Source organism: Chenopodium album, chromosome 9, assembly GCF_948465745.1.
Source record: "Chenopodium album chromosome 9, dcCheAlbu1.1, whole genome shotgun sequence".
In the NCBI taxonomy this organism is placed as follows: domain Eukaryota; kingdom Viridiplantae; phylum Streptophyta; class Magnoliopsida; order Caryophyllales; family Amaranthaceae; genus Chenopodium; species Chenopodium album.
Window position 1 is genome coordinate 7,196,529 of NC_137842.1, and position 27,485 is coordinate 7,224,013.

The 27,485-nt window shown below is 35.1% G+C and overlaps 1 protein-coding gene across 6 annotated transcripts; it reads right to left on the reverse strand.

The window, feature by feature from the left end:
• Nucleotides 1-2,968: 2,968 nt before the first annotated feature.
• Nucleotides 2,969-21,905, reverse strand: LOC145558341 (E3 ubiquitin-protein ligase PRT6-like). 6 transcript variants are annotated; one of them, XM_081619558.1, is made up of 19 exons: nucleotides 21,835-21,905; nucleotides 21,630-21,713; nucleotides 18,345-19,439; nucleotides 16,102-17,177; nucleotides 15,770-15,910; nucleotides 15,318-15,561; nucleotides 14,484-15,224; nucleotides 13,679-13,864; nucleotides 10,848-11,488; nucleotides 9,012-9,066; nucleotides 8,295-8,937; nucleotides 7,111-7,319; nucleotides 6,492-7,024; nucleotides 6,102-6,206; nucleotides 5,926-5,992; nucleotides 5,714-5,791; nucleotides 5,380-5,448; nucleotides 5,148-5,248; nucleotides 4,600-5,056 (listed from the first exon to the last, which is right to left on the reverse strand). In XM_081619558.1, the coding sequence occupies exons 2-18, from the start codon at nucleotides 21,681-21,683 to the stop codon at nucleotides 5,174-5,176; spliced, it is 6,012 nt and encodes a 2,003-aa protein (XP_081475684.1). In that variant the 5' UTR covers nucleotides 21,684-21,713; nucleotides 21,835-21,905; the 3' UTR covers nucleotides 4,600-5,056; nucleotides 5,148-5,173. The 6 variants fall into 6 exon arrangements, 4 of the variants coding, with proteins under 4 accessions (XP_081475684.1, XP_081475682.1, XP_081475681.1 ...); XR_014092445.1 differs by lacking the exons at nucleotides 21,630-21,713; nucleotides 21,835-21,905 and adding an exon at nucleotides 2,969-3,542 and having other exon boundaries at nucleotides 4,928-5,056; nucleotides 18,345-19,690; XR_014092444.1 differs by lacking the exons at nucleotides 21,630-21,713; nucleotides 21,835-21,905 and adding an exon at nucleotides 4,042-4,591 and having other exon boundaries at nucleotides 4,928-5,056; nucleotides 18,345-19,690.
• Between the last annotated feature and the right edge of the window lie 5,580 nt (nucleotides 21,906-27,485).

Below are 27,485 nucleotides of genomic sequence, written 5' to 3' on the forward strand. Positions count from 1 at the left end.
AATGTCATATATTAATTTCTCATGTTAGATATTAGATTAATAATATTAGATATTAGATTATTAATGTCAGATATATTGGACTCACATACGGTGAGTGTAGTCTCACGCAAAACTTTCTCCATGTAGAATAGCTAGGGCCCCGAAGAACTTTTTGAACATATGGAATTATGGAGTGCTATCTCAAAGGGATCGAGCGATCGCTCTACCCCTTTTACCCAAAATTGAAAATCTTCCTGTAGTCTAGAGTTGACACTTTAAATAGTAAAGCACGAATCCTGAGGTGGCTTGCTATAAAGTTTAAATTCAATTGTCTATAACCTTTTCAATTCTTGCTGATCAAATTGGATATGACCTATCATTGCATAACTCTAGTACTCTACTTTCATCTGTAGTTTGAATGATTGCCTTAATTCCATGTAGTGAAGAAGATATTGCTGTTAAAATTATTAAATTGAGAAATGCATTTCTGATTAAGTACAATTCTTTCTTTCTCACCCTTATTTCTATTATTCCATCTTCCATCATCAAATGTAAACTCAAGACAAAAGGAGCATCTAAAAAGTTGTTTACACTCATCTTATATAATTGTTTTACTTATCTAAATACCAACTATATTCAATGTTTCCATCTTCCATCATCAAATGTAAACTCAAGACTAAAGCAGCATCCAAATAGTTGTTTGGAGCCCAAAAATATCACCAATCAGGTCATACCAATATAATCTATATATTTCACGGATGCTCCTACACCAATTAACCTTATGGATGATTAAAGTTAGGGCATGTTCATTTTACTGAACTGAGCTGAACTGAACTGATTGGAGCTAAACTGAACTGAACTGATTGGAGCTGAACTGAACTGAACTAAACTGAACTAAGCTGAAATGAATATTTTATGAGAGAGGGAAATTAAGAGCTAAACTGAACTGAACTGATTGGAGCTGAACTGAACTGAACTGAACTGAACTGATTGGAGCTGAACTGAACTGAACTGATTGGAGCTGAACTGAACTGAACTGAAAATAAGTAAATATGAACAGGCCTTTACTCATATTAATGAATAGGGTTAATCTTATAAGCAAATGTGGCTATACACAAAACTTACTAAAATAAATTAGAAGAAAATAAGTTCAAATAGAAGAAAATTATTTCAAATAAAATAAAACAGAGTACAATAACAAAATAAAATAATTTCATGCAAAATAATTTCAAACAAAATTATATTAGTCAAACAAAGACTTAATTTTAACTACTATGGAGTACCCTTTTTAGGGGAGTTGATATGCATAACACATGTATTAATTCAACTCCGTACAAAACGAGAGTCGAACCTTAGGATGGGGTGACTACAAAAATTGCGACTCAATAAATGTTGGTGATGTGGATATTTGCCATAATTAATTTGTAACTTAGAATACCCCCCTTGAATATCCATCATTTAATAATTAAACGGTACGTTAGGTGACTCATTATAAAATTTGTGGGTCATTTGTGATTCAAATTTAGCATACAATGTCAATACACTAGTTTGACATAATATTTACAAAAAAATAAACATTAAAAAGTTAATACGAGTATTATAAAACTTTATACTTCGTATTATTTAACAACATATTTCATAATTAAATTTTCTTTTACTATTCCCGCCAAAAAAAAAAAAAATTGGTTTGCATGTTAGTCTAATTCATAAATTCATAATCAAAGTTGATACTAGTAAAAAATAAAATTCAAACACATTGTTACATGAGAAGCTAATAAAAGGCTAGCAAATGTAACAATAAGAAACTTTTAAAAATACATAATTTCTTCATGAGAGTGCCCTATACATTATAGGTATTGCAATTCATCCACCATACCACCTGTAATACCTAGCATTCTAGCAAGGTACTCTCAATGACATTTTTGTAAATATATATAACTTTACGGACAATTCATTACAAGTCTACGATTAACCTAATTAACAAGTTCCTAACAAAAGATATAAATGTCAACAATAGTTAATCTGAGATTTTCCTAAAACTTCAAATTGTACAACAATGGCACAATTAATTGCAAAGATACAATTATTTACTTAATCAAATTCAATTACGAAACAAATTCGAATCTCTCTTCTCTTCTGCTTCATCATCTCACTTATTTTCTCTCTGCTTTTCTTCATCATTTTCAGAATCAATCTAGGTATAATTTAATCATTGCAATTTTCTACTCGCTTAACTTTGATATTTTTTGAAATGGTGTATGAATTGGTAGCAACAACATTACTTAATATTTATGGATTAGAAAGCTGCAGACAATAGAGTAAATAAAAAAACTTGTGTTTTGACCCGATTCACAATAATATTATTGTGGACCCGAGGTTCTACACGTGCGCAATTGACTTTGTATTGAATATAGTGATCCTAATATTAAATATAGTAACCTTAATTTTAACACAATAACTTTTAATAAAATTTGTGTGACTTTAACATTATTGCAAAGATGAAGTATGCCGTTATAACCCTAATTTTAATCTAGTGACCTATATTATTCATATTGAGTTGTATTTTAAAATTTTCATTAAAAAATTAATCTCTTATGACCTTTATAAAAACACAATCACTTTTATTTTTACATAATAACTATTATTTTAACATAATGACTTTTTTTTTTTTTTCAAACTAATAAAACGATCATAGTAACTCTACTATCAGGTGTATTTCAGAGTTTGTTCAAAGTAAAAGGAGGTCAAGTAATTTTGCTTATTTTGAATAGTATGAATGAGTGAAATAATACCAATTTTTCGGTCATTGTGTATAAATGTGCATAAAAAAGGTACTTGTATTAAGAAAGGGAGAGGATGAAAAGAAGAAGAGGAGGTTGGGAAAATCTATTAATATATTAACTATTACTAAAATAAAACATGTTGACATCATTAAGAGATACATGTCAATTTCTTAATAAAAATTTTCCCGCCTAAACTATTTTTGACATTATCTTTTTTTTTTTTTTTTTTTTTTTTTTTTTTTTTTTTGTTTTTTTCCCTCTTATATTCCAAAACTAAATAAATGTAGTTTCAAAATTAATTAATGAGATTAAGATTTTTTTCGAATATAAAATTGACAACTATTTAAACAAATAATAGCTACTTAATCCGTGCAATGCATGGGACTAAACTAGTTACTTACTAATTTTTGTTTAAATGAATGAAAAATGATGTTGGTTATAGGAAAAGGAAGTGAAAAAAAGAAAAAAAAGGTTGGACAATTTTGCTCATTTCATGTCGATGAGTAATAGGTTTATTCATTTATATTTATTTATATTTATATATATTTTTTTATTTATATTTATATATATATTTTTTGTGACAAACGAACTACGAAGTATCAAATAAAAGGAAAACAAACAAAAACAACAACTTTCATCAAAAAGCTAAAACAAATAAAAAAAAAAATACAATAAATGACGACGTCGTGCTCAACCAGCCAACCAGTGAGCAAGAGTAACCCATGAACGAGGAACCTTTTGACGTTGATGAGTAATACTCCGTAGTTATTTGTTCATTTTCTGCAAATGAGCAAAAAGAAGTTTGTGGTATAAAAAGGAGAGAAGGAGGTACTCCATAAAATGAAGAGGTTGGGTAGATTTGTTCATTTTGTATAATGAGCAAGAAAATATAATTTGCTCATTTTGTATAAATTAGCCAAAAAAAAAAAAAAAAAATAAAAAATATTGCATTCATTTCATGCAAATCGCGAATGAGCAAATTGTGCAATGAGTAGATTTTATGTAAATGAACAAATATCACGGAGTACTAATATATCCTTGATTGCACCATATAAGGTACAACCGGTTATAACCTTAATGCAATATTTTGGTTAGTTGGCTAAACATTAAAGGTTGTTTTAGTATATTCATTGACGGGGCTTTTGAGGAGGACAAGTATTGAATGTACTACGTATAAGGATTAATACTTTGTACTCCATATGTTTTATGTTTCAAATCAAATGTTATACCAAACATCAAATTTGTACATAAAAATCACAATTTGTGGTATATCAAAAATCACAATTTGTGGTATATCAAAAATCACAATTTAACTAAAACAAAAACTTTGCAATTATTTACAAGTTTGCCAATAACATACTTCGTATACAATTACGTACAGGCATATATCTTACTCCCTCCGTCCCTAAATTACATTCCTCCTTTCTATTTTTGGTATTCCAAAATTACATTCCTCCTTTCTATTTTTGGTAAGCTTTTTTTAGTAAATCAACTCTCTTTTTCTGTTCTATATTTAATGGTTTCTCACTCATCCTTACCTAATCTCACTCATGATCCTTGTGCCAAATTACAATGAATATGATTGGTTAAAATTTTTTAATTAGAGCATGTGATTGGTCCTTTTTTTTTTGCAAAGGATTGATGACTTGTCATGGGTAATAACTAATCTATCTTTGTACTTCCCATTGCATTATCTAATTATTGTTATTTGTCTTATTCTTCCCTCCTTAATTCCCGTGTAAATTTCCAAAGAGGAATGTAATTTAGGGACGGAGGGAGTACAAGAATTTCCCTTTCTTCAATGGTTGTAATCAAATACGAGTATTTACCTGAAACGTTTTAGAAAATAGTGTAAATTTATAAATAGATTCATAGAGTATGTAAAGCATAACAAAACATCATTGATACAGATTGGATCTTGACTTTAGAACTATTTGTTCTTTCGGGAGCATGATACTATTATTTGTTTAATACTATCATGTTCTGGATTGTAGGATCTACCATAGCATAATTGGTAAGAACAAGGAAAATAGTATATGAAAATTTTCACAAACATTAGTTGGTCTACATATACATTCGAGCATTCGGCATCAAGTCACAGCTCCAAATCCCTAACTGCAAGACACTACTATCTTTATGCAAAAGCAATTTGTGAAGAAGCTTACATGGTTGAGTTTTACAAGGGCGCTGCAGGTCAAAACTAAGTTTGTTGTAATCAGGGGTTGAGGTGTGGACAGGGAATCAACGAAGTCTTCATCTCCTATACATCGTTCTCGCTTTTCATGTCAGCTCATCTGCAATGCTCGCTTGAAGGTTACAACTATGCATCTGACTTTGAAGTAGGGTAAATCTACTAAAAGACAATACACAAGGATAGTAGTGTACCACACAACCAGAGCTTTTTCTGAGAATTAAACCAAGGAGTAGGGACCAATAGTTGTTTGACGAAGAACTTCGGAGCTTTGATCAAGGCCATGAGAAGCCACCTAAATGAAAAAGTGTTAGTGTACAATAACTTGAAAATAGAAATGCAATATTAATGTATGACAATGGCTGTCAAAATAAAAAACCATATGACAATGGAGCAACAAAATGATGTTAAAATTTCAGCCCTCACCATGTACGTCAAAGCAGCATACCGCTCCTCATTTAGATACAGTGGCTTGCCCCTACGCATTTTAGCATCCTGCGGATAAAATACGAGTAATGGAAAATGAAATGAAGATGATGGAAACCTAAATCAACTTTGTAATTTTCTCGACATATAACAATACAACCAGTCTATCAGTCCGCCTTATGGATTAACTGAAACATGAGCATGTTGACTTAATCAGAGTGTAGACATACAGTGAGTAAAAGTATTTCACAGAAAGAAACCATCAGCTATACTTCACTGGGCTTTGACAGAACAAATACTTGCATAATGAAATCTTCTGATATTTTACTGTTACCTCTTCACCATATGCATCAAGGTAAGGCGAAGGCCAAAGAGCTTTGCGTACATTTCGCTGAAGTAAAATTGTTGTTTTCTATTCACAGGGGTTAAAAAAAAAAAAGCAAAGTGAAAATCCACACAAAAAAGGTGGAGGAGGTAGGCATGTAGTCCCAAGAAAAAGAGAGAACAATGAAAATAATCGCCTGCAACAGGTCATGGAATCCTTACCCTAATTAAAAGGAACACCCCAGTCCCAGCGCCACATGACATTGCATGAGCTTGGCATTCACTTCCACTAGATACAATGATAACTCAGAAGTCAATTAAAATTTACAGTTTGAGTAAAAAAAAAAAAAAAATCATTATTCTCTATTGATTCAACAAGAATGGAAAGCGAAACTAACCTGCAGCAAGAATTCCAGGCTGGAGAGCACAATCTACCACACAAAAGGCACAAAGCAGGTTCATTTTGCACAGTCTCACAGATTGGACATGGAACTTTTATATACCTGAAGTATTCAAGCAGCGTCATTTCATAGAGAATTTTAGCTTTATTTAAGCAATACACTTAAAAATCTGTTTCAGTTAAATTTAACAGCAACAATGACAATAGCCCACCCTAGTCATGACAGTAAAGCGTGAACTTAACCTAGCTAACTAGCTTCTAGAGATTTCTATTTTGAGTAGAATTAGCATACCAAAATCAATTCTGAAATCACCCACTGTTGTTTAAAAATAAATAAATTTTGAAAAATAAAAAGTAAAAAGAAAATTCAGACAAAGCAAACAAAAACCTCTGCACAAGATCCTGGTAAACAGCAGGAAGACGTATCAGCTGAAATGGAACAGCTGGAGTTGAATACAGAGTACGGTGAACACATTGATCCTCAAAGTCCTTAGAAAAATGATGAAACCATTTAAACATCATAGAACGTAGACCTCCATCTTTAAGAACAATGTCCAGTGGAGGAATTCTAAAAATATCGCGTAATTCCTTTGTCTCATCCCTATTCCCCAGCATACCAGCATCCTCCTGGCAATCAGAGGTACCTATTGATTTATCAAAGTCATCGACCCATGAAGGGGAAGGAGAAATTTCAGAACACTTGAGAAGTTTCTGTAACAACAGACACCTTCGGAGATATGGTAAGGTTAAATTATCAATCACATCTTTGACATGACAAGACGGATCGACATGATTTGAAATGAAAATCTGCTTTGTAATGACAGATTTTTCAGCTAGCTTGGCTATATCAGCAATCAGGCAATCATGGAATCCTAAGTCATTCACGTTGCGGTGTGCGTATGAACAGTATGTGAATACAGCCTGAAATGTTTTAAAGCATACAGAGATGACGAATCAACACATAGTTGCAGCACCAATAAAGTAATATTTAAGAAATTCTAACACACCTGAATGATAGAGACACCATAAAAGACATGCACAAGAGATAAGAAAGAGTCTTGTGTTGACAGGAATGGAGAGGGAAGGCAAAATAGAACCCACATCAATATTGAGAAAGGATCATGGATAAGAACAGGGTGTGAAGCTTGATCCCAAAATTGCATATCAGGATATGCCATCTCCCCATTTGCATGTTTTAATATCCACAAAAATTTTCCTGAAATGTTAAACTAATCAGATGCAACACGTTTATGAAATAAGCTCAGCAAATTTAAGAGCCAATATGAGAGAAAATGACGAAAGTTACAGATTTATACAGAATTGCTATCAAACTAAAATTAAAATTTAGCAACATATATATATATATATATATATATATATAACAAAATTGGCACCATTGATCATATTGAGTAAATGAGTACTGTTCATGTACTGTGCCTCCCAAAAATAAACGCATCAATTAGCCAAATATACTTTATTAAATGAAGAGCATACTACACCATCATAGAATAAACATTATATTATACGGCGTGTATGTGGAGATTCTCAAAGAATGTTGAAGTGCAATACATCACTATAAAAGAAATAGATGGGGAAGTTAATCATATATCCAAGCATTTATTCACACATTTTTTTCCTGAAGCAAGTGAATTGTCACATTACAAAAATTAAATAATATGTTATACACTTGTACACAACCCAATTTTCCCACCCGAAGGGAAAAAAAACAGCTTTTACAAGGAAAAGTAGAGGTATACACTATATTAATCAACCTTTTTTGAAGATCGTCAATACTCAATAGAACTAAAATGCAAAATTTAAAGAAATCTGCAAAAAGCAGCGAAAACTGCAAAGACAGACATAAAACTCAAACTAGGAGACCTCAATATCTGCAAGAAAATAACTTAGATTTAACTACAAAGCTTACTTAACATGAAAGCATTAGACTACAATTTTCTCATCCGTCCACCACTAATTCTTTTCAATAAGAGGAGCAATTCAGTCAATTACAAACACTGTTTCAAGATGGATACATAAGAATAATATAGAGGGAATATACATAGACATCAAAAAGATTTTCCCAAAGACAAGGGAATTGCACTCAGTCAAAAACACAGTTTCGTGATGGATATAGTAATAAAGGATATAAACATCTAAATTTTTTTTTAAAAAAATAAATAAATTCTCTTACCTTCTCCACTGATTGCTCCCTCTGGGCACTTATCGTTGTTAATGCCAGAGCAAATGGATGCTGAAAAGAGTTGAAGGCCTCTAAACCTTACAAGCAAATCAGGCAAGTGTGTGCTTCTAGTGCTTTGGATGACTTTTAACAGCATTGGCAGTATAAACCCACAAGATGACCTATATTCATCATCCAAAGAGCTAAGGCCTTTTCTTGCACTTAGAGAGCTCTTTTCACAACGAGATGCAATTTCTGTTGATACAAGTGAATGCTTGAGAGTGGCCCACATAAGAACAGAAGGGCTCGCTCTCCCCGATCTTAAGAAAACGTCTTGTTTCCCTGGAAAACACATTCCAGTTAGCAATTGGAAGACAGGTTCAAGATTAGGGCTGATACTTGTATTTCTCTGCATAGGTAAAGCCTTCAGCATATCACTTCTCGAAACAGTAGAAGCTGCAGTTTGTAACATAGACAAGGCATATTGAAGCCGCAATGAACCACACTCCTGCTTTGATGCAGTCAAAGAGCCAAGAGAATGCATTGAAGGGATATTGAAATTTGTAGGCTGCTCCCAAACATTATGAGAATCATCTGGTACAACAGGTAGTGTAGAATCTGCAAGGCGGCGACATACAGGACAGAGAAACTTGCCCTGTAAAGAAGTAATAAGTGAAAGATAACAAAAATTTGGAGAGAAAAAGCAGTAAGGATCTTATAGAACTGTACTTGATCCAAATCATCAATAAGTCTGCCTTCAGATACCATTCGTCTGCTGATAAGTCTGCAATTTATATCATCAAAATAGCTGTGAACGCCTTCTAGAGTAAGACCAGATATAACAAGACAAGAAAGCTATTACCAAACAGAATACCATACTCTCATCAACTGATTTTCAAGAATTACACTTGATTGTGCAATGAAAAGGACATTTGAAATAAAAAAAAAAAAGGTGAACTACGAAGAGGCATTAGTATTTAACTTAAATGTACAGGTAGGGCAGCTGTTTATGTTAATTTTTCATTTTTTTTACTCCTTCAAACTAGCACGCTAAATTGAATCTGTCATCGCCTGCATGATAACCAAAATTATACTTCCTCCGTTTTTATTTAGTTGCAGCACACCCCTTTGGCACACATTTTAAGGAAGATATTAAACTACGTAAAAGGATAAATTAATTTACAAAATTTTACCACCTATAAATAAGAAGAAAGGGATAAGTTGCTATGGTTTAAAATTCATAGCTTAATTCATTCGTTTACCTAGTTTAATCAGCTTCTTGAAAAGCGTGATAAAAGGTGTGTTGCATGTATAAAAAAACAGAGGAAGTTTAGCTTAGAAAGAACGATGGTTCAACCCATTCATTCCATTACAAATCGCAATTGGTCAATTGCTGATAGCCACCACTATACTGAAAGCACTAATTGGGCCTGCTGTGTCCCGTTTTCTCCTCACAATAACATTACTTTCTGTTGATCTCAATTTGACTATGAGCTTGTGAACTTATCAGAACCTTTTGTAGTTGTGAACTTAGCTAGGCCTTATTTGATCATTTTCACTAGTATGAAATTTATTCTCCATGAACAAGTTTATTAAAGGTGAAGAGAATGAAGTCTATATATTGATAAATTGATTTTACATCTTGAACATATATATTTGTATCAATTTTATCAAGTGTGGTAACTCTGGTAAGATTAGTATTCTCATACTACTGAATTTTAAGAGAATGTCCCATGTCACCAGCTTTACTGCCAGCCCATTCTGAATGCATGCATAAGTACAATAATAATACACACCCGTAAGATTAGTGCCATCGTTCTGTTGTGCTTGCACACTTCATTGTTTATGATTCGTTCTACATTCAGAATTCCAAGTTTCCAACAATTGAAGAAGCAAAGTCCACAGCAAACAACTTTTGCATAACTTCAGCAGTAATAAGTGAAATGAAACCAAGGAAAATAAACAGATAAAAAGAGGAAAAAGAGTTTTCAAAGAAAAAGGGAAAAGAAAGTTCATAGGTGCCCAGGGTTTGGCAAAATACAACTATGGGCACTTGGGTTTTCTCACTGTGGACACCTAAGGTTTACAAAATGGTTTTTTTTTTTTATCCAGACAACTCACCCCAATGTAGTTTATATTTCTGATAAATGATAACGTAGTATATATGAACTCAAAAACAATCAAAACACAAGAGAATCAGAATTATTTCATCAAAAAATCTTTATTAAAACACGTTTAAAGAAAAAAAAAAAGAAAAAAATCTGAAACAGCTAAAACAAGTGAACTATTGTGCACTTTTTTTTTTCTCCAGTTAGTCCTTGATAAGCTTTATTATCTTCACCTCATATTTATTCAGCTAAAGTCATTTTTATTAGCTAAGCTGATTTTTTTACTGAGTGAAACTAATCTTAATGAACACTAATTATTACTAAATTACTATCTTTTGTTTATCTAAGGTACCCAAAGTGAGAATACCAAAACCAATGGTACCAAAGTAGAATTTTGTCAAATATCTGGCACCCAGAGTAGAAGTCACAGTAAATTGAATCACCTAGCAAAACTCACCTTTCATTTGATGACAAATAACGATCAAGACATCCCTGATGAACTGCATGGCCACAAGAGGAAATATGAATCCCATCACAATTTAAGGGGCCAAACCCATCATAAGAAGGAAATATGTTGTTGTTTTGTGAAGTATCCTTATACTGTTTGGTGAGAGCAGCTATGTATTTTCCAAGCAACAGAGAGACCTGGTTTGATGATTTTGTAGTATCCTCTGCAGTAGAGATTCTTTCACCATCGCTCGTAAAACCAGAGTTGTCATTACAACTAATCTCTTTGTAAATAGATAAAAACAGATCTTGCTCTAAAGACTCAAGGGAGCATGCAGTCTTATTCCTCATCTCAGCAGTTTTTCCAGGATTTTTTGTTTTTTGAAGCTCGGGAAACTTAGACTTACAAAAAACTACAAAATTATTAAGTTCTTCAGGGTGAGCCTGTGCAGCAAACTCATCTATTGCACCTTCAACTAATGGCAACAACTCAGATGATGGTAAACTCTCCACAGAGATAGCATTAGAACCACTACTAGCAAGAGGATCCTTTTCCATACATGCTTTTACAGAGCTCTCCAACCCATCAGAATGCCAGCCTTGGTCCCATGCAGAATAACCTCTGTCAACAAAGTTTACAATCCTAGATTTCTGTTTATTTTTCAAAACGAATAAGAACAATAAATAAATTAGTGTTATAAGCAATATTCAGAAGATTACTGTAGACAATATCTATTAGCCAACAAAACAACCTTGATGTGGTTGTCTTAATAATAATTACCACAGTAGCAAAACTTAATAAATGAATATATATATAAAAAAAAAAAAAAAAAAACTCCATTCTTGGATTTGAAAGCGAATTGATAAAGCTGATAAAAAAGCTGGTCTATTGAGAGATGCTAGAAAGCTTTGAAACCAGTGGGTTTCTAAGGATGCTCCTTATAAGGACTCTTTAGTGTTTAAAATTAAGTGGCATAAAGATAATTTAGAATTCCTCCTCTAGAGCTAGAAAAAAGATTTAGAATCACACAGCAAAATGCAGTTATTGGTATTTTGTTGGTTTGTGATTCCGCCTCTTAAAGCACAAAATGTGGACCAGATAGGTAAACTAAATCGGGTCATAGGGGATGAACTGACCTATATATTCAGAAATGACAAGGTTCAAGCTGCAATAACAATCACAAAGCCTTAATTCTAAAAGGATGGGGTCGGCTGCAAGGATCAAGAATTAATTTCTTTTGGTCACCCACAGATTTATCTTTTCTACCTTACTGGCTATTATCTAGTATTAAATGCTTTTGCAAATCCAATATAATTCATATTGTTTTCAAATCCCTCCATGTCATCTTCGGCCTCCCTTGGCTTCTTCTAAAATCTGATCAAGACATGGCCCACAGGATTAAGTCGGGGTGGCTTAAGTGGAGAGCGGCCATGGGGGTTTTATGTGACCGAAGCATTCCCTTATAGTTGAAGGGAAAATTCTACAGGACTACCATAAAACCAGTGTTGCTCTATAGTACTGAATGTTGGGCTTCTAAGAAGGATCACATTAAAAAGATGGAGGTTACGGAAATGCGGATGTTAAGGTGGATGTACGGAAACACTCTAAGAGATAGAATCAGAAATGAGGTTATTTGCAAGAAGGTAGGTGTGGCAGGCATTGCAGACAAACCAAGGGAAAATCGTCTGCGTTGGTTTGGGCATGTAAGACGGAAACCTGAGGGTGCATCGGTACAAAGAGTGGGATCATGGAGGGGTTAAACGAGGGAGAGGGAGATTGAAAATGACTTGGTTGGAACTTGGAGTTAGGAAGCATATGAAGTATATGAATTTGCATGAGGATGAGGCATTGGATCGTAAGGGATGAAGGAGGAGGATCTTTGTCAATGATTACACTTAATAATCAAATTTGGTTCATGTAGCCGACTCCAAATATGGGATTAAGGCTTTGTTTGATTGATTGACATCTCTTATTTCCTTTCTGGAGCATCTACTGGGCTCTGTTGTGCATGCCCAATCCAATGTAATTGGTACTCCCTTATTTTATCCTTAATACATACAGCTCCAACCTTACTGAATATCCTAATTACAAATTCTATGATGATATCACAACATCCATCTCGTCAAGCATAATCATGCTACACCCATCTTCTAAACTTAATCCTTCCTAAATGCCTCACATTCCAACCCATAAAAGAATTATGTTGTAATAACCGTCATATAGAATGTTCCATCCAAAACTACAGCCTACAACCGCAAATACAATATTTCCTGGCAGGATCAAGAATTAGTTTTAAAGAGCTGATAATCCAATAGAATGCATTGTTGATAGGATAAAAATTTCTAATAAGATGTATTCTTTGAGGTTACATTAGAAATGGAGCTTCTGTAAAAACAAGAGAGTCCCACTAGAAAGAGTTTGATATCAATATCTTTAGAAGGATGTATTCTGTTTAAATTATCCCATCCCACAGGAGGAAAAAAAACCACTCTTGATATGCCCAAGGATTGTTGTATAATTGACGTGCAGGCTGGCCATAATACTTTGACTCTTTGAGAAGTCAAAGCGGGCAACTCTCTATTTTCCATTTCAGACAAAAGGAAATTTCAAAAAAAGCTAAACCAATCCCACTAGGCCAACACCACCCCAAGTTGGCAAGAAGCCAAAAGAGAAAGATAATTCATGCAGGGCTTTTCATCCATTCTTTTCTTTGCCTTAATGCCTTCGCCTATCTTAAAAATGGAAGGAAAAAAAATTCCCGAAAAAGAAAGGGCAATAAAATGGAGAAAAAAATACGCCTATTACGCTAAAACTAGGAACGAAGAATGAAATCGGCATACCTGAAGTAAAATAAGGAAAGATACTGGGTTTGCAGAATTGGAATCATGGCAAAGACAACAAACTTGTGTCTCTTGCAGTACATTAGAAGCATGTTTCACATTCCCAAAGCCAGAATGATCAGACTCAGTATCAGCTGAACCCGTCAAGTTTGCTAGAAATTTAGATTGCTCAACTTTCATTTTTGCCTGTACAATGCAAGAAAAAAATCATATCATAAACAATTATCACAACACTTTAAAGCCAAATATGTCAAGAAAGTGCTGTAATAGACTAGCTTTAGGAGGGGCACTTTGGGAAGTTTAGTATCATTAGGTTAATAGTCTTAGCTTTAGTATAAATAGGAGAGGGGGGAAAGGAAGTGGTAGACAAAAATTGATTAAGGAAACCTAGGGAGAGTTATGGCCTAAAGCCATTGTGGAGAGTTGTGAGCTAAACTCACTTTTGAAGATTGATAGCCTTAAGCTATTAACCTATTTTTGTAACCCTTTCACCATTATCAATCAATCTTAAGCTTTCATCATTATTAATTTGCTAGTTAAAATCAGAAATTCTTGCTGTTACATTGATTTTGCTGGGTGACCGAGCTCAGTTCATCACAAGTGCCCATTCTTAAAAGTTATATAGCCACATCCAAGGGCAGCTTATAGAAAATTGTATTAAATGAAAACATAAATAAAATATTTAACTATTCAATTGAGGTACAAATCCTATCATTGACTAGCTGACTTCTGTCCTCCTGCACTCTTTCAAGCCTTAATGTCAGTAATCAGGTTTTTTATGCGTAGTATAGCCTCGGTGTCTTACCAAAATGGCAGCTTGTCTTTCCCTGGCTTTCATCTTCCGCTTCTTTGTATCGGAAGCTGAACTTAAATCCACTATATCATCAGTTCTGTAATTAACAATTTCAGGAGCAAACTGCTGCAGTTTCACCATGCATTTTGAGTCTAATTCAGCAAACTTTTTCAGAAGAATTTCTACAAAGGAAGAAATGTTGAAGTTCCCTGCTTCCGTTGAGCTGACCATGTTATCTTTCCTGTGCATCCTCATCAACATGACCAGAAGTAATAGTAAGCTCGGGCAACCAGATTCATCATGCAACCCCACTTCAATTTCCTCTGTTGCAACAAACAGCAACGGAAAGCAATCCCCATCATGAGTAGATATATGGCCAGAACTTTTCTGTAAAGAGCAAATATCTAAAGCTAGCGAAAGCAAGTGCAGCGCAGTTATAAGTACCCCATCGGGAGCACGTGATTCTGCCGATCTGTTTTCTTTAACGACAGAGGATTTTGCTGATCTATCCGTAAAGACAGCATAATAGAGGACAGCCCGAATAACCTGGAGGGTAGTCTTGCAAGTAGCTACTCTAGCTATTCCAATTAATGGATGATAGACGTTTGTCCACTTTGGCAATTGAGTACTCAGGGCAGAAACCCCACAAAATCGAGAGTATCTTTCTTCAGCAACCTGCAAGTCTCTCGGTTTCCAATATGGATGATACAGATCCAGTTCTTTCCAATATGGCATTCGTAGAGAGTACTTCCCCTGAAGTACAGAAATTATGAGACAGAATGCATGAATGCGCCAGACACAGAATGGAAAAGAAAGGAGAAAAGAACAGGAAGATAAAAGGCAAACCTGATTTAATCCTGATGGACTGGAGTATGAAGCAATTTTATCTAAGACCTCCTGTAGCAGATCCAGTTTACATAGTTCCTTAGGTAGACCCTTGACAAGCTCACTATGTGTAGCATCACCTGCTGCAAGCTTGCAGATCAGTTCTCTTTGCAGACTCTGAGATGTTGTTAGTCCACACAATTGCCTCTCTTTGACTATCTGTATTATTAGAGTGAGCATTTCTTGCATTAAAACAGATTCATACCTGCAGATATGGCAGTAACAAGTAAACCAATTTGATAGAAAAGGAGACAATAAGCATCATTACTAAGCCATAAAGCCCAAGTTCAGCACAAAAATAAAAAATCAAAATAGAATTAGAAGACAAAGGCAAGTTCATTGACATTTCATAAGGAGAGCTTCAGGAAATAAATCAACAAGTGTTAGCTATGAAGTTCAAAGAGATGACATACTCACTAACATGCTTGAGATCCAAAGCAAGGTAATTGGACAATTGAAAACGTTCTAAGATTCTTGTTACATATAGGTCAGCTGGAGCAAAAGCAGCACATAGCTGCAGCAAAAATAGATCAAGCTCCGACTCTTGATTAGACCTGCAAAAAAGAAAAAAGTTTAAAAACTAAATGAGCAAGTGGCATTAATGAACAATACCTTGATATGCACCCATATGCGTATATCACAGCCACATCCCGTTGTACTTGCACACAAGCACAATTTATAGATTGATGCATAGCGATAAATAAATGGATAGACATATTCAGATTTACAAACTATTTCTACATACCAGCGAATAGAGTGATATCGATGATACATTAATATAGCAGAATCGCCATTTTTCCGCCACATCCCAGCACGAACCTGGGAACAAAATACCCTGCTTTGAAGAGGGTGCTCCATCATGAATGAAGAAAATCCGTATGGATGGCAGCCTCTAAGTACTTTTTGAAAAAAATCAAGGTGGTCGGATAAAGGATTCAGATATGTGAAGTCATCCTTATTTGTTAGTACAAAGTCTCCATAATAGTGCCTAAGAGCCTGCTTCAAAATTAAAGACAGCAATCCATGAAAGGGCATATGTAATGATATCCCCTGTGAGCTTATATCGTAGTCAATATCTGGCCAAACAGATAAACTCAACAAAGACAAGGCATCTTTATCAACAGATGTTTCTGATTCCAAGAAATTCACATCCTTATCCACATCCCCAGTATTAACTGGGCAGGCATGTGTCAGTGTCTGAAGTGTACTCCCTGAGGAGACATCAGATGAGCCTGAAGTGTACACCCCCTTTTTGACATTAAATGAGGCCTCCTTGAATGCGGATATGCAATATGAAATGTCGCTAGTGACATGAGAAACAAGATTACTCTCTGCCAACCAACAGTCTATAGCCTTTGTTGTCTCAAAAGCCAACTGTAAGACAGAAGGCAAAACTTCAAAATCTTGATTTGCGTCCAACTTCTGTGATGAAGCTTCACCAGAAAGCCTTCCAACTTCAGCTAGTTTTTTACTATATCCGTCATCAGTGTCTTTTTTCACTCTCTCAGAAGAAGCCTCATCCATCTCTTTACTACCATGGTCAGAACCAGAGAAACTACCCTTTACTAAAAGAAAATGAATTTTGGCAATATAACTGCACATATTAAAAGGTAGCTCAGCATTTACATCTTCTCTAAAGTTGGTTCTTTCTCGTTGTTGAGGATTCATGCCTTGCACTAAAGACATAATTTGCAACCAATCTTTGACAGTGTCGAATCGTTCATGAGTCACATACTTTAGTAGATCAGAATGGCTTAGAACATGATTAATGTCTGTCATGACACGGATACATAGATTGTGTACACCTGGCCACATGCTAAACTGCATAATAATTTCCAAACAGCATATTAAGGCATAAGATATGGAATGCCCTACCAATAGTAATTTATTTAAATAAAAATTGGTAACATTCTTCGAAGATGATAAGAAAAATGAAACAAATTAAATCTAGAGTACGAGCCTGATATCAGGAAAGAATCATTTGAAAAAAAATGGAATATATAGATAACAAAGTCATATCAAATACTCTAATCCCTTCGTTATTTAAGAGCAACAATTTCCAAAAACGGCCATTATTTTTAAAGAGCAAATCCTCCATTAGGCTCTACTCTCCTCAACTTATTATTTAAGATACAATAAGTTCATATAAGGGCGCATTCATATAAGATTAAACAAGGGTTGATAAGTTCACAAAAGATAAGATAGGGTTAATAAGTTCCAATAGAGTCTAACAAGACCTTATAATAAGGTCCAATAAAGTCAATAAGGTTCGAATATTAAAAATAAAAAAAAAGGTCAAATAATATAAGGTAACATAAGATCAGATAAGAAAATGGCTAATAAGTTGGAATAAGATAAGGGCTAATAAGTTCAAAAAAGAGAAGTTTAGGGCTATAAAATAAGATAAGTGAAATTTCAAGTGAAGTGAATAATACCTTTCCTCCCATGGTCCACACTCACATTTCTTCTTATATTATTTCCTCTCACATCTTTACCTATAGAATAAAATATGAAACCACTCTCCGTAATTTATAATTTCCACACAAACCCCACTCACACAATATTTTAACAAATTTAACTCAGCCACCTAAATTCCATGCTAGACGAAGTGTAGCACTTATATTAAAACAGAGAGAGTATCACATAAATCATCAGCATACTTGCCCTCGCCTTTGTACAGAAACACTATAGAAAATTGAGAAACAAAATGACATAAGTTACCACAACAACTCTCACAAAAGCACTTGTGATCTTGCTTTAAATAGAAAGACATAGCTCTCAAAACATATCATCACTTAACCCCCCTCCCATAGTCCCAATGTGCCATCCCACAATACATCAGAGATCAAACCTAAGTAATACATGATATTGTGAGCAAGTCCATTACATTACACTTTATAACCAAGGCTCATATTACATAAGCGTAAATACAAGCTCACAACAAATAAACAGAACTAATAATAATTAAAAATAAATAAATAATATTACCTGAATACGGCCATCATTTCCGCAACAAGAAAAGAGAATCTTCCCCAGACATCTTAACAGCACAACCAAGAGATTACGCTCCTTTACAAGATGTGGGGCCAGTGTTGGCACAGTAAAAATGTGCACAGAAAACTTCATCACTAGAGAATTATGAAAATCATAGCTAGATGTCTTAAGAAGCTCAGAAACAGTAACAGGGTAATACGCTGTGAATACTTCCGCAAAATCATGCTTAAATATAGGTTCACACAGAAGCTTCAGTAGCAACTCATGCAACTTCTTTGTGACATCAGGACTTAAGAACCTCTCAGATCTTACCAACAATTTCAGTAAATCAACTGTGTGAATCAACCTCTTAGAAACAAAACTCAGCAAACTTTCACTGTGATTGCAGAAGTCCAGAAGCATCTCCACCACACTGTAGGAAAGCTCATTAACAACTTTTCGCAGCTCAGTACCATGTTTATTGGTTGACTCTCTTCTTAACATGTTGTCTTTCCAGAACTTGAGAAGCAGATCCAATACTGGTTCCACTGAACAGGCTATCTCATCTGGAAGAGGCTGTATTTGTTCTGCGCCTTTGTGCTCTGAACAAAAGCCCTCTCGTTTCCAGGCAGACTCATCGCCACAATCACAGCATCCCGCACCAGGAGTTGTGGTAAAAAAGTCATGATTCTCGTGATTTCCTTTCTGGAAACAAGGAAGACATATTGCACAAGCTGGGTCATGTCCACAGGTATTACAGCGAAATGCTAAATCATTTTCCCTCCAAATAACACCACACACACCACGCTGACCAACATTTAAATTAGCCAGGTTATTCAAAGCGATATTTGGTTCGCGCTCAAACATCAACCACTTTAACCAACACATACTTTCACGATAGAGATCTTTCAAGTTCAGATGGTCCAATGCTTTCTTAGACCCAAATTTCCTTTCACAAACAACCCCTGCATTCCCTGCAGTGCCTAGGTCTGTAGGTATAATGGCTGAGACTATTTCAGACAACAAGGGTTTGTTGTTTTTAATAAAGCACACCAAACCAGGCTGGAGATCTCTTAGGTACTCCTCGGGAACACCAATCATGGATAGTCCCTGCCAAAGAAGACAATCACCATTTAGCAAAATATAATGCCAAGATAATTGTACGTACATACTACATAAGCGGTTGTCAATTGTGTGTGGGCCATTGTGTGCATGTCATCATTCAACATAAAATATACTACTCCCTCCGTTTCTAAATGTTCTTGTTTTGACTTTTTTTTTTTTTTGAGAGAGAGAATCACTGTCAAAGCAATATGCATACACATAGTCATGCACATGCCACAGAAGACATGCACAAAATCCTTGGCACACTGTGCATGTTTCCTTGGTTTCTCCATAGATCCCAAAATCCCACGCATCCAGGTTATTGTTTTCTGCTTTTAAATATAGCATTTTAAGGAAACATTTTCTTATCTGTTTTTGATGCAACCATGCGAATTCTACCCAATACAGAATGTAAATCATTTTAGACAATGAAACAAGCAGATGTGTATACAATCATATACTTCAAATCTACAGCCTATAAAGAGGCCTAAATATTTCCAACACGTGTATGAAAGACAATTGTACACATACAATAAAGATTACTTAATATTAAAAGGATCTTCATTGATAAAACTTCTTAAAAACAACTCTCCACTAAAATGCACAACTCATATTTATTCAACTGATAATGGAAATCATTTATGAAGGATTTCTGAACATCATTGTTGATAGCATAACTGAAAATATTGCATAGACTTCTAATAAGAATTCCCATACCTATGATATCACTTTTTATATTCAAGCTTCATGGCTCTATAAATATCATTTAACATAAGAACATAATTTATAACCCACAACTTACAATGCCTCCCTAATGTCTCCAAGCCCCCATCCACTTCTAAGTTGCTCATTTGAGCTTTGGCATCTAGTTCTACTCAGGCTTGACTACTCATGCAGGACATGACTACATGTCTCAAGCTTGAGTGTAATATGAAATTATAGCAATTTTTTTTTTTTTGCTGAAAATGAAGTGCCAAATTGCAAGGCGACATGAGTGCTTTGGGGATTGAAGAAAATATGATGTTGGATAGGGTGGTGTGGAGGGAGAAAATTCACGTGAACGACGCATCGTGATTACATATATACTTTAAAATTTATTTTTGTTGTAAATTTTATTTTTAGCGCACCAATGCTTTATGAATAGTATTGTTTTTCTTTGCTTAAGTTTTCTCAAACCTTTATGTTTTAACTTGAACATTTTAACCACTCTTTTAAAACTTTCTTGAATTTAATTCTTGATTCCCTTTTAAAATTCCCTTAATTTTTCTTAAATGCTCTTTCTTTACTTACTTTACTCACCTTTTTTCAAACTATTTCTTATGATGATTCATGTTCGTCAACCCTAAATCATTTTGGGACTAAGGCTTTATTGTTGTTGTTATTGAAAATGAAGTGTTAAGAATCCATTGCAAGGTGAGCGTCTAACCCGCCATAAGCTTACTCCCACGACACTATCTATGACGCATGTAATGCCTGCATAACCATGATGTCGACTACATTATTAGGGTCATACTTCCTCTGGTTTTTTATACTTGCAACACACTTTTTATCACGCTTATCGATGAGGTGATTAAACTAGGTAAACGAATGAATTAAGCTATGAATTTTAAACAGTAGCAACTTATCCCGTTCTTCTTAAGTTCTTATAGGTGTTAAAATTTTGTAAATTAATTTATCCGTTAACCTAGTCTAATACCTTCCTTAACATGCGTGCCAAGGGGTGTGTTGCAACTAAATAAAAATGGAGGAAGTATATAATTAGGGTGTAGTACTGTAGTGTGAACAAAAACCACCATAATTTGTGTAGACATTCTAATAATTACCACAAATTGTTTAAAATAAACACTTTTTGCTTTAATACCAGCCATAAAATCAAACTTTGCAATCGTTGACAAATTATGACAATCTACTTTGATTAAGTTTATTCAGCAACACTTGCATACCCAAAAAACCTACTAATCAAAATCCAAAAAACAAAGATTTTGAATTTGTTACAAAATTTACAGATATAATTGTTACTAATTGTTAATTTGTTACTCATAGAAATTGAAAGGTTAATCAAGGGATGTTAACTATCTTAGTTAATTAAAATCTCGGAAAATCTAAGATCAAATCCCGTCTACATCATTTATCCTTTGCGACTATCTCTCTACCCAAAATACAAAAATAAAAAGACAAAGACAAAGAGAAGAAGACCTGAATGATACGATGACGAGGAGAGAGAGTGGATGACGGCGAACCGATGTCCATTTTAATAATTGCACAGCCAATTCAAAGTTCCTGAATCGAAAATATTCCGGCGTCAGTTGATCATCAAACGCAATTAAATGATAGCAAGTTCAACCTCGCTGATTCCGATGATAATCGCAGTAGAATTGAACACAGATTGAAATGACAATACCTTAAGTATAAGAGTTGACGACGAAGATGATGAACAAGAATTTTGGTGATGATAATTTATGCTTGCGAATGTATTGAGATATTATCGTATATTAGGAGATTTGATAGAATATTTCCTTATATTTATCTTTTATATTTTAGTTAATTCCTGATATCTTTGTAACTCTATATATTCCCAATGTTTTTCAATGAGAAGGCAAGCAATTCTATTCCAATTATTTTCTATTCTTCTCTATTTTATCATGGTATCAAGAGCAGGTCAAATCTTGGGACCGTTCACAAAAATTTCCCCCCTGCCGGTGGGTTAGAAAGTTAAACCCACCGGTGGGATTCATATAATTTGCTTCCGCAATATTAATACTCTTTGAAATTTCTGTTCTTTAATTTGAATTTTTTTTTAATTAATGGAGATGAAGAAAAGTCACGTTTGGCGTACTTTTTACATGCGTCATAGATAGTGTCGTGGGAGTAAGCTTATGGCGGGTTAGACGCTCACCTTGCAATGGATTCTTAACACTTCATTTTCAATAACAACAACAATAAAGCCTTAGTCCCAAAATGATTTAGGGTTGACGAACATGAATCATCATAAGAAATAGTTTGAAAAAAGGTGAGTAAAGTAAGTAAAGAAAGAGCATTTAAGAAAAATTAAGGGAATTTTAAAAGGGAATCAAGAATTAAATTCAAGAAAGTTTTAAAAGAGTGGTTAAAATGTTCAAGTTAAAACATAAAGGTTTGAGAAAACTTAAGCAAAGAAAAACAATACTATTCATAAAGCATTGGTGCGCTAAAAATAAAATTTACAACAAAAATAAATTTTAAAGTATATATGTAATCACGATGCGTCGTTCACGTGAATTTTCTCCCTCCACACCACCCTATCCATGCGTCGTTCATAGATACTGGAGCTACTCATCATGTTACCGGCAATAAATCTTGGTTATTTGACACTCGTTATATTGAATGTCCCGTTGGATTGCCGAATGGTGAAAGTGTTTTTGCTACTTTGGAAGGATCGGTCAAATTATCCGATCAAATAACTATCTCTGGAGTCCTTTTTGTGCCACATCTTAATTGCAATTTACTTTCCGTTACACAACTCAGTGATCAATTAAATGTTGTTGTTCAATTTAACTCATATATGTGTGCTATACAGGACCGACTGAAGCAGCTGATTGGAACGGGAATTAGGCGAGATGGACTATATTATTTCTTTGGCAAGTCGAATATGGTGCAACGGGTGTCTGTGGTTGAAGCAATGTCAGATTTGGAGCTTTGGCATAGAAGAATGGGGCATCCTTCGGAGAAAATAGTTAAGTTACTTCCGCACATTAGCAATAAAAGTAGTTTAAATAAAGGTTGTGAAGTATGTTTTCGTGCTAAGCATCCTAGAGATAAATTTCCCTTGAGTGAAAATAAAACATCTAGAATTTTTGAGAAAGTGCATTGTGATTTATGGGGTCCATATCGACATGTTTCTTCGTGTGGGGCTCGTTATTTTTTAACTATTGTTGATGATTATTCAAGAGCTGTGTGGATTTATTTGTTGATTGATAAAACAGAAGTTTTTCAGATGTTTATGGCGTTTGTTGCTATGGTTGAAAGGCAATTTAATCAGACAATTAAAATTGTTCAGAGTGATAATGGAACCGAATTTAATTGCTTGATTGATTTTTTTATTGCTACTGGAATTATTTTCCAAACTTCTTGTGTGGGAACCCCTCAACAAAATGGGAGAGTTGAACGAAAACATAAACACATTCTTAATGTTGGGAGAGTCTTGAGATTTCAAGCAAAATTGCCTATTTATTTTTGGGGTGAATGTGTTTTGGCCGCCGCTCACTTAATAAACCGAACTCCAACCCCTATTCTTCAAAACAAAACCCCATTCGAAATTCTCTTTAATAAAACCCCTTCCTTTGATGCTATTCGTACCTTTGGATGCTTGTGTTTTGCTCATAATCAAAAGACTAAGGGGGATAAGTTTGCTAGTCGGAGTCGAAAGTGTGTATTTTTGGGGTATCCGTTTGGGAAGAAGGGATGGAGGTTATATGATCTTGAAACTAAAGAGTTCTTTGTGTCTCGTGATGTCAAATTTGTGGAAGAAATTTTTCCCTTTGGTTGTCCGGATGACATTAATATTGATGTGAGTATGCATGATATGTCGGTTGATGTTCATAGCGATTTTTCGGAAATTTTTGAGGATGTCGAAGCCTATGAATACAATGAGGCAGCCCACTCCGCAACCCCCTTGCGGCAAAATGTTGCTGGCCACAGGGGGGCCGCGGAGTCCACTGCCCAGCACAATGAACAGCAGCAGCAAGCTACTGCCGTGGCTACCCAACAGCAGCAGCAAGCCACTGCCGAGGCTGCTCAACAGCAGCAGCAAGCTGCTACTGCCGAGGCTGCAGCACAGCAGCAAGCTGCCACTGCCGAGGCTGCAGCACAGCAGCAAGCTGCCACTGCCGAGGTTGCCCAGCAGCAGCACCATGCTGCGTCACAGCAGCAGCAGCTTGCTGGGGCACCGCAGCACACTCCAGCCACACAGCAGCCAGCCACTAGCACTATACCCGTAGCCCAACAGCCTGATATGGGTCGCGGTTTTCGAGAAAAATACCGGTCTGTTAAGCTTCGTGATTTTGTCACTCACTCGGTCTTTGCCAATAGTCCATCTCCGTCTTCCAATCAGTCTTCAGGTACTCCTTATCCTTTAGCACACTATATACATTGTGACAAATTTTCTGTGAATTATCGGAAGTTTATTTCAGCCGTTGTTCAAACTAAAGATCCGACAACTTTCAAAGAAGCTATGCAATATGAAGGATGGCGTAAGTCAATGAATGAAGAAATTCGAGCTTTAGAGAACAATGGTACTTGGACTTTGGAGCCTCTTCCCCCGGGTAAAAAGGCTCTAGGAAGTCAATGGGTCTATAAAACCAAGTTTCTTGCTAATGGTGAAGTTGAGCGTCTAAAATCTCGTTTGGTGGTATATGGGAACCATCAGAAAGAAGGTGTAGATTATGATGAGACATTTGCTCCGGTTGCTAAGATGACCACGGTTCGTACTGTTCTTGCTATTGCGGCCGCCAAGAATTGGGAAATTCACCAAATGGACGTTCATAATGCGTTTCTTCATGGTGACTTGGATGAAGAAGTTTACATGAAATTACCACCCGGTTTTCAGAGTTCGGATCCTTCTTTGGTTTGCAGATTGAAAAAGTCTCTTTATGGTTTGAAGCAAGCACCTCGATGTTGGTTTGCTAAACTCACCAAAGCCTTAAAACAGTATGGTTTCAAACAATCTTACTCTGATTATTCTTTATTCACTCATACTACTCGTGATACTCAGATTACAGTTTTAGTGTATGTTGATGATTTGATTATTTCTGGGAACGATTCCGCTGCATTGACTGTTTTTAAGGCCTACTTATGTGACTGTTTCAAGATGAAGGATCTAGGTCCTTTGAAATATTTTTTGGGGATTGAAGTGGCTCGTAGCTCTGCAGGTTTATTCTTGTGTCAGCGAAAATATACTCTGGATATTGTTTCTGAGACGGGCTTGTTAGGAGCAAAGCCTAGTGGTTTTCCCGTGGAGCAAAATCACAAATTGGGATTGGCCACCGGCGAATTTCTTTCTGATCCAGAGTCCTATAGGCGGCTTGTTGGTCGATTGATTTATCTTACTGTCACACGCCCTGACTTGGCGTATTCAGTTCATATTTTGACTCAGTTTATGCAGCAACCTCGTAGTGAACACTGGGATGCTGCAATGAGGGTAGTTCGATACTTGAAAGGGACTCCTGGACAGGGTATTTTATTAAGCTCTGATTGTGATTTAACTCTGCAGGGTTGGTGTGATTCAGATTGGGCTGCTTGTCCTCTTACTCGACGTTCTTTATCTGGTTGGCTAGTTTTTCTTGGAAAATCTCCTATTTCATGGAAAACTAAGAAGCAACCAACAGTTTCTTTCTCTTCTTCGGAGGCCGAGTATAGGTCCATGTCTTCGTGTTCTAAAGAGCTAAAATGGGTGAAGGCTTTGTTATTGAGTCTTGGTGTGCAACATCCAAAGGCAATTAAGTTATTTTGTGATAATGAGGCAGCTTTGCACATTGCAAAGAATCCGGTTTTTCATGAACGTACAAAGCACATTGAGATCGATTGTCACTTTGTTCGTGATGCTATTACTGAGGGATGGCTATCTACTTCTCATGTTTCGACATCTTCACAGCTTGCTGACATTTTTACAAAGGCACTTGGGAAAGCACAATTTGATTATCTTCTCTCCAAGTTGGGCATTTTTTATCCCCATGCTCCAACTTGAGGGGGGGTATTGAGATATTATCGTATATTAGGAGATTTGATAGAATATTTCCTTATATTTATCTTTTATATTTTAGTTAATTCCTGATATCTTTGTAACTCTATATATTCCCAATGTTTTTCAATGAGAAGGCAAGCAATTCTATTCCAATTATTTTCTATTCTTCTCTATTTTATCAGAATGGCTGTAATGACTAGTGAGGGAGACTATAAAAGATGGTGTGAGAGTTGGAATGTTTATTTGGCGGGGAGAAGACTTTTGTACTCATTTTTCTTTCTTTAACATTTGTCAAAAAAATAAATAAATAAATAAATAAAAACCAACAAAAAAAATAAAATAAAGTTTAGTTTAATATATAAATAAAAAGTTTTGGCTTAAAATAATACCAACCGTGTAAAATAATACAACCTCAACTATCTACTATCACCAGCACAATCTCTTCTACACCACGACAACCATTTAAACATACATTGCAAACAGTACGATAGCCATTTAAACATAAATTGCAAAAAAATACGGTTGGAATAATAGGAGCAACAATATTAAGATAAAAGTAAAATAAATAATAGTAACCTGTTTATTATCTGAAAAATAATACTACGTAATACGGTTGGAATAATGGATTAATGGTAGTACTTCAGGCAAATTCTTGCTTCTAGTATCCTATTTATCTGTAAAATACATTCCACTTAACAAATGAAAGATAGGTTAAAGATTAGGCCTAATCCTTCAGTTTCTATGCATGGTCGCAATGTCGCATAGACAAGGCCCTTAAGCATTTCAACCCTTGAAACAGCAGAAGCTGTAGTTCCTAAATCCTAATATTGACATGGAGACAAGGTGTATTGAAACTGTAAGGAACCGAACTAAATGGATGCACTGAAGAGATGTTGAAACCCGTAGGCTTGCTCCTAAAGTTTATGAGAATCAACTGGCACAGCAAGTAGCGTAGAATTTGCAAGGCGACAATATAAAAAACCGATAAGTAAAATATAGCAGAAAGTTGGAGAAAAACAGTACAGAAGATCTTATACAACTATACTTGATCTGGACAACAATATGCCTGTGCTCAAATACCATGCTTCTGATTGATCAGATAGGCCTGCATTTACAAACAATCCAAATAGCTGTAAATAGACCTATTAATAGGGTAAGCAGAAGACCAGATATCAAAGACAAGAAAACTGAGATATTATACTCTTCTTACCAACTGTTAACACTGATGAGTACATTTAAAAGACTGCTATGTATTATCATAGCTTGGGCATCATAAATGGAAGAACATAGGAAGAAGATGATAATTCTACTTTTGAGATGTAGAATCTCTCCCC

What these genes read in the sequence shown, in the direction of transcription:
- LOC145558341 (XM_081619555.1), bottom strand. Translation starts at nt 19,499, where the DNA reads ATGTACGTACAATTATCTTGGCATTATATTTTGCTAAATGGTGATTGT. An exon ending in GAAATGATGGCCGTATTCAG is followed by an intron (nt 17,178 to 18,344) that starts GTAATATTATTT and finishes ATTATTATGCAG; the next exon opens with TTTAGCATGTGGCCAGGTGT. An exon ending in TTGATGCATATGGTGAAGAG is followed by an intron (nt 5,449 to 5,713) that starts GTAACAGTAAAA and finishes TTTTATCCGCAG; the next exon opens with GATGCTAAAATGCGTAGGGG.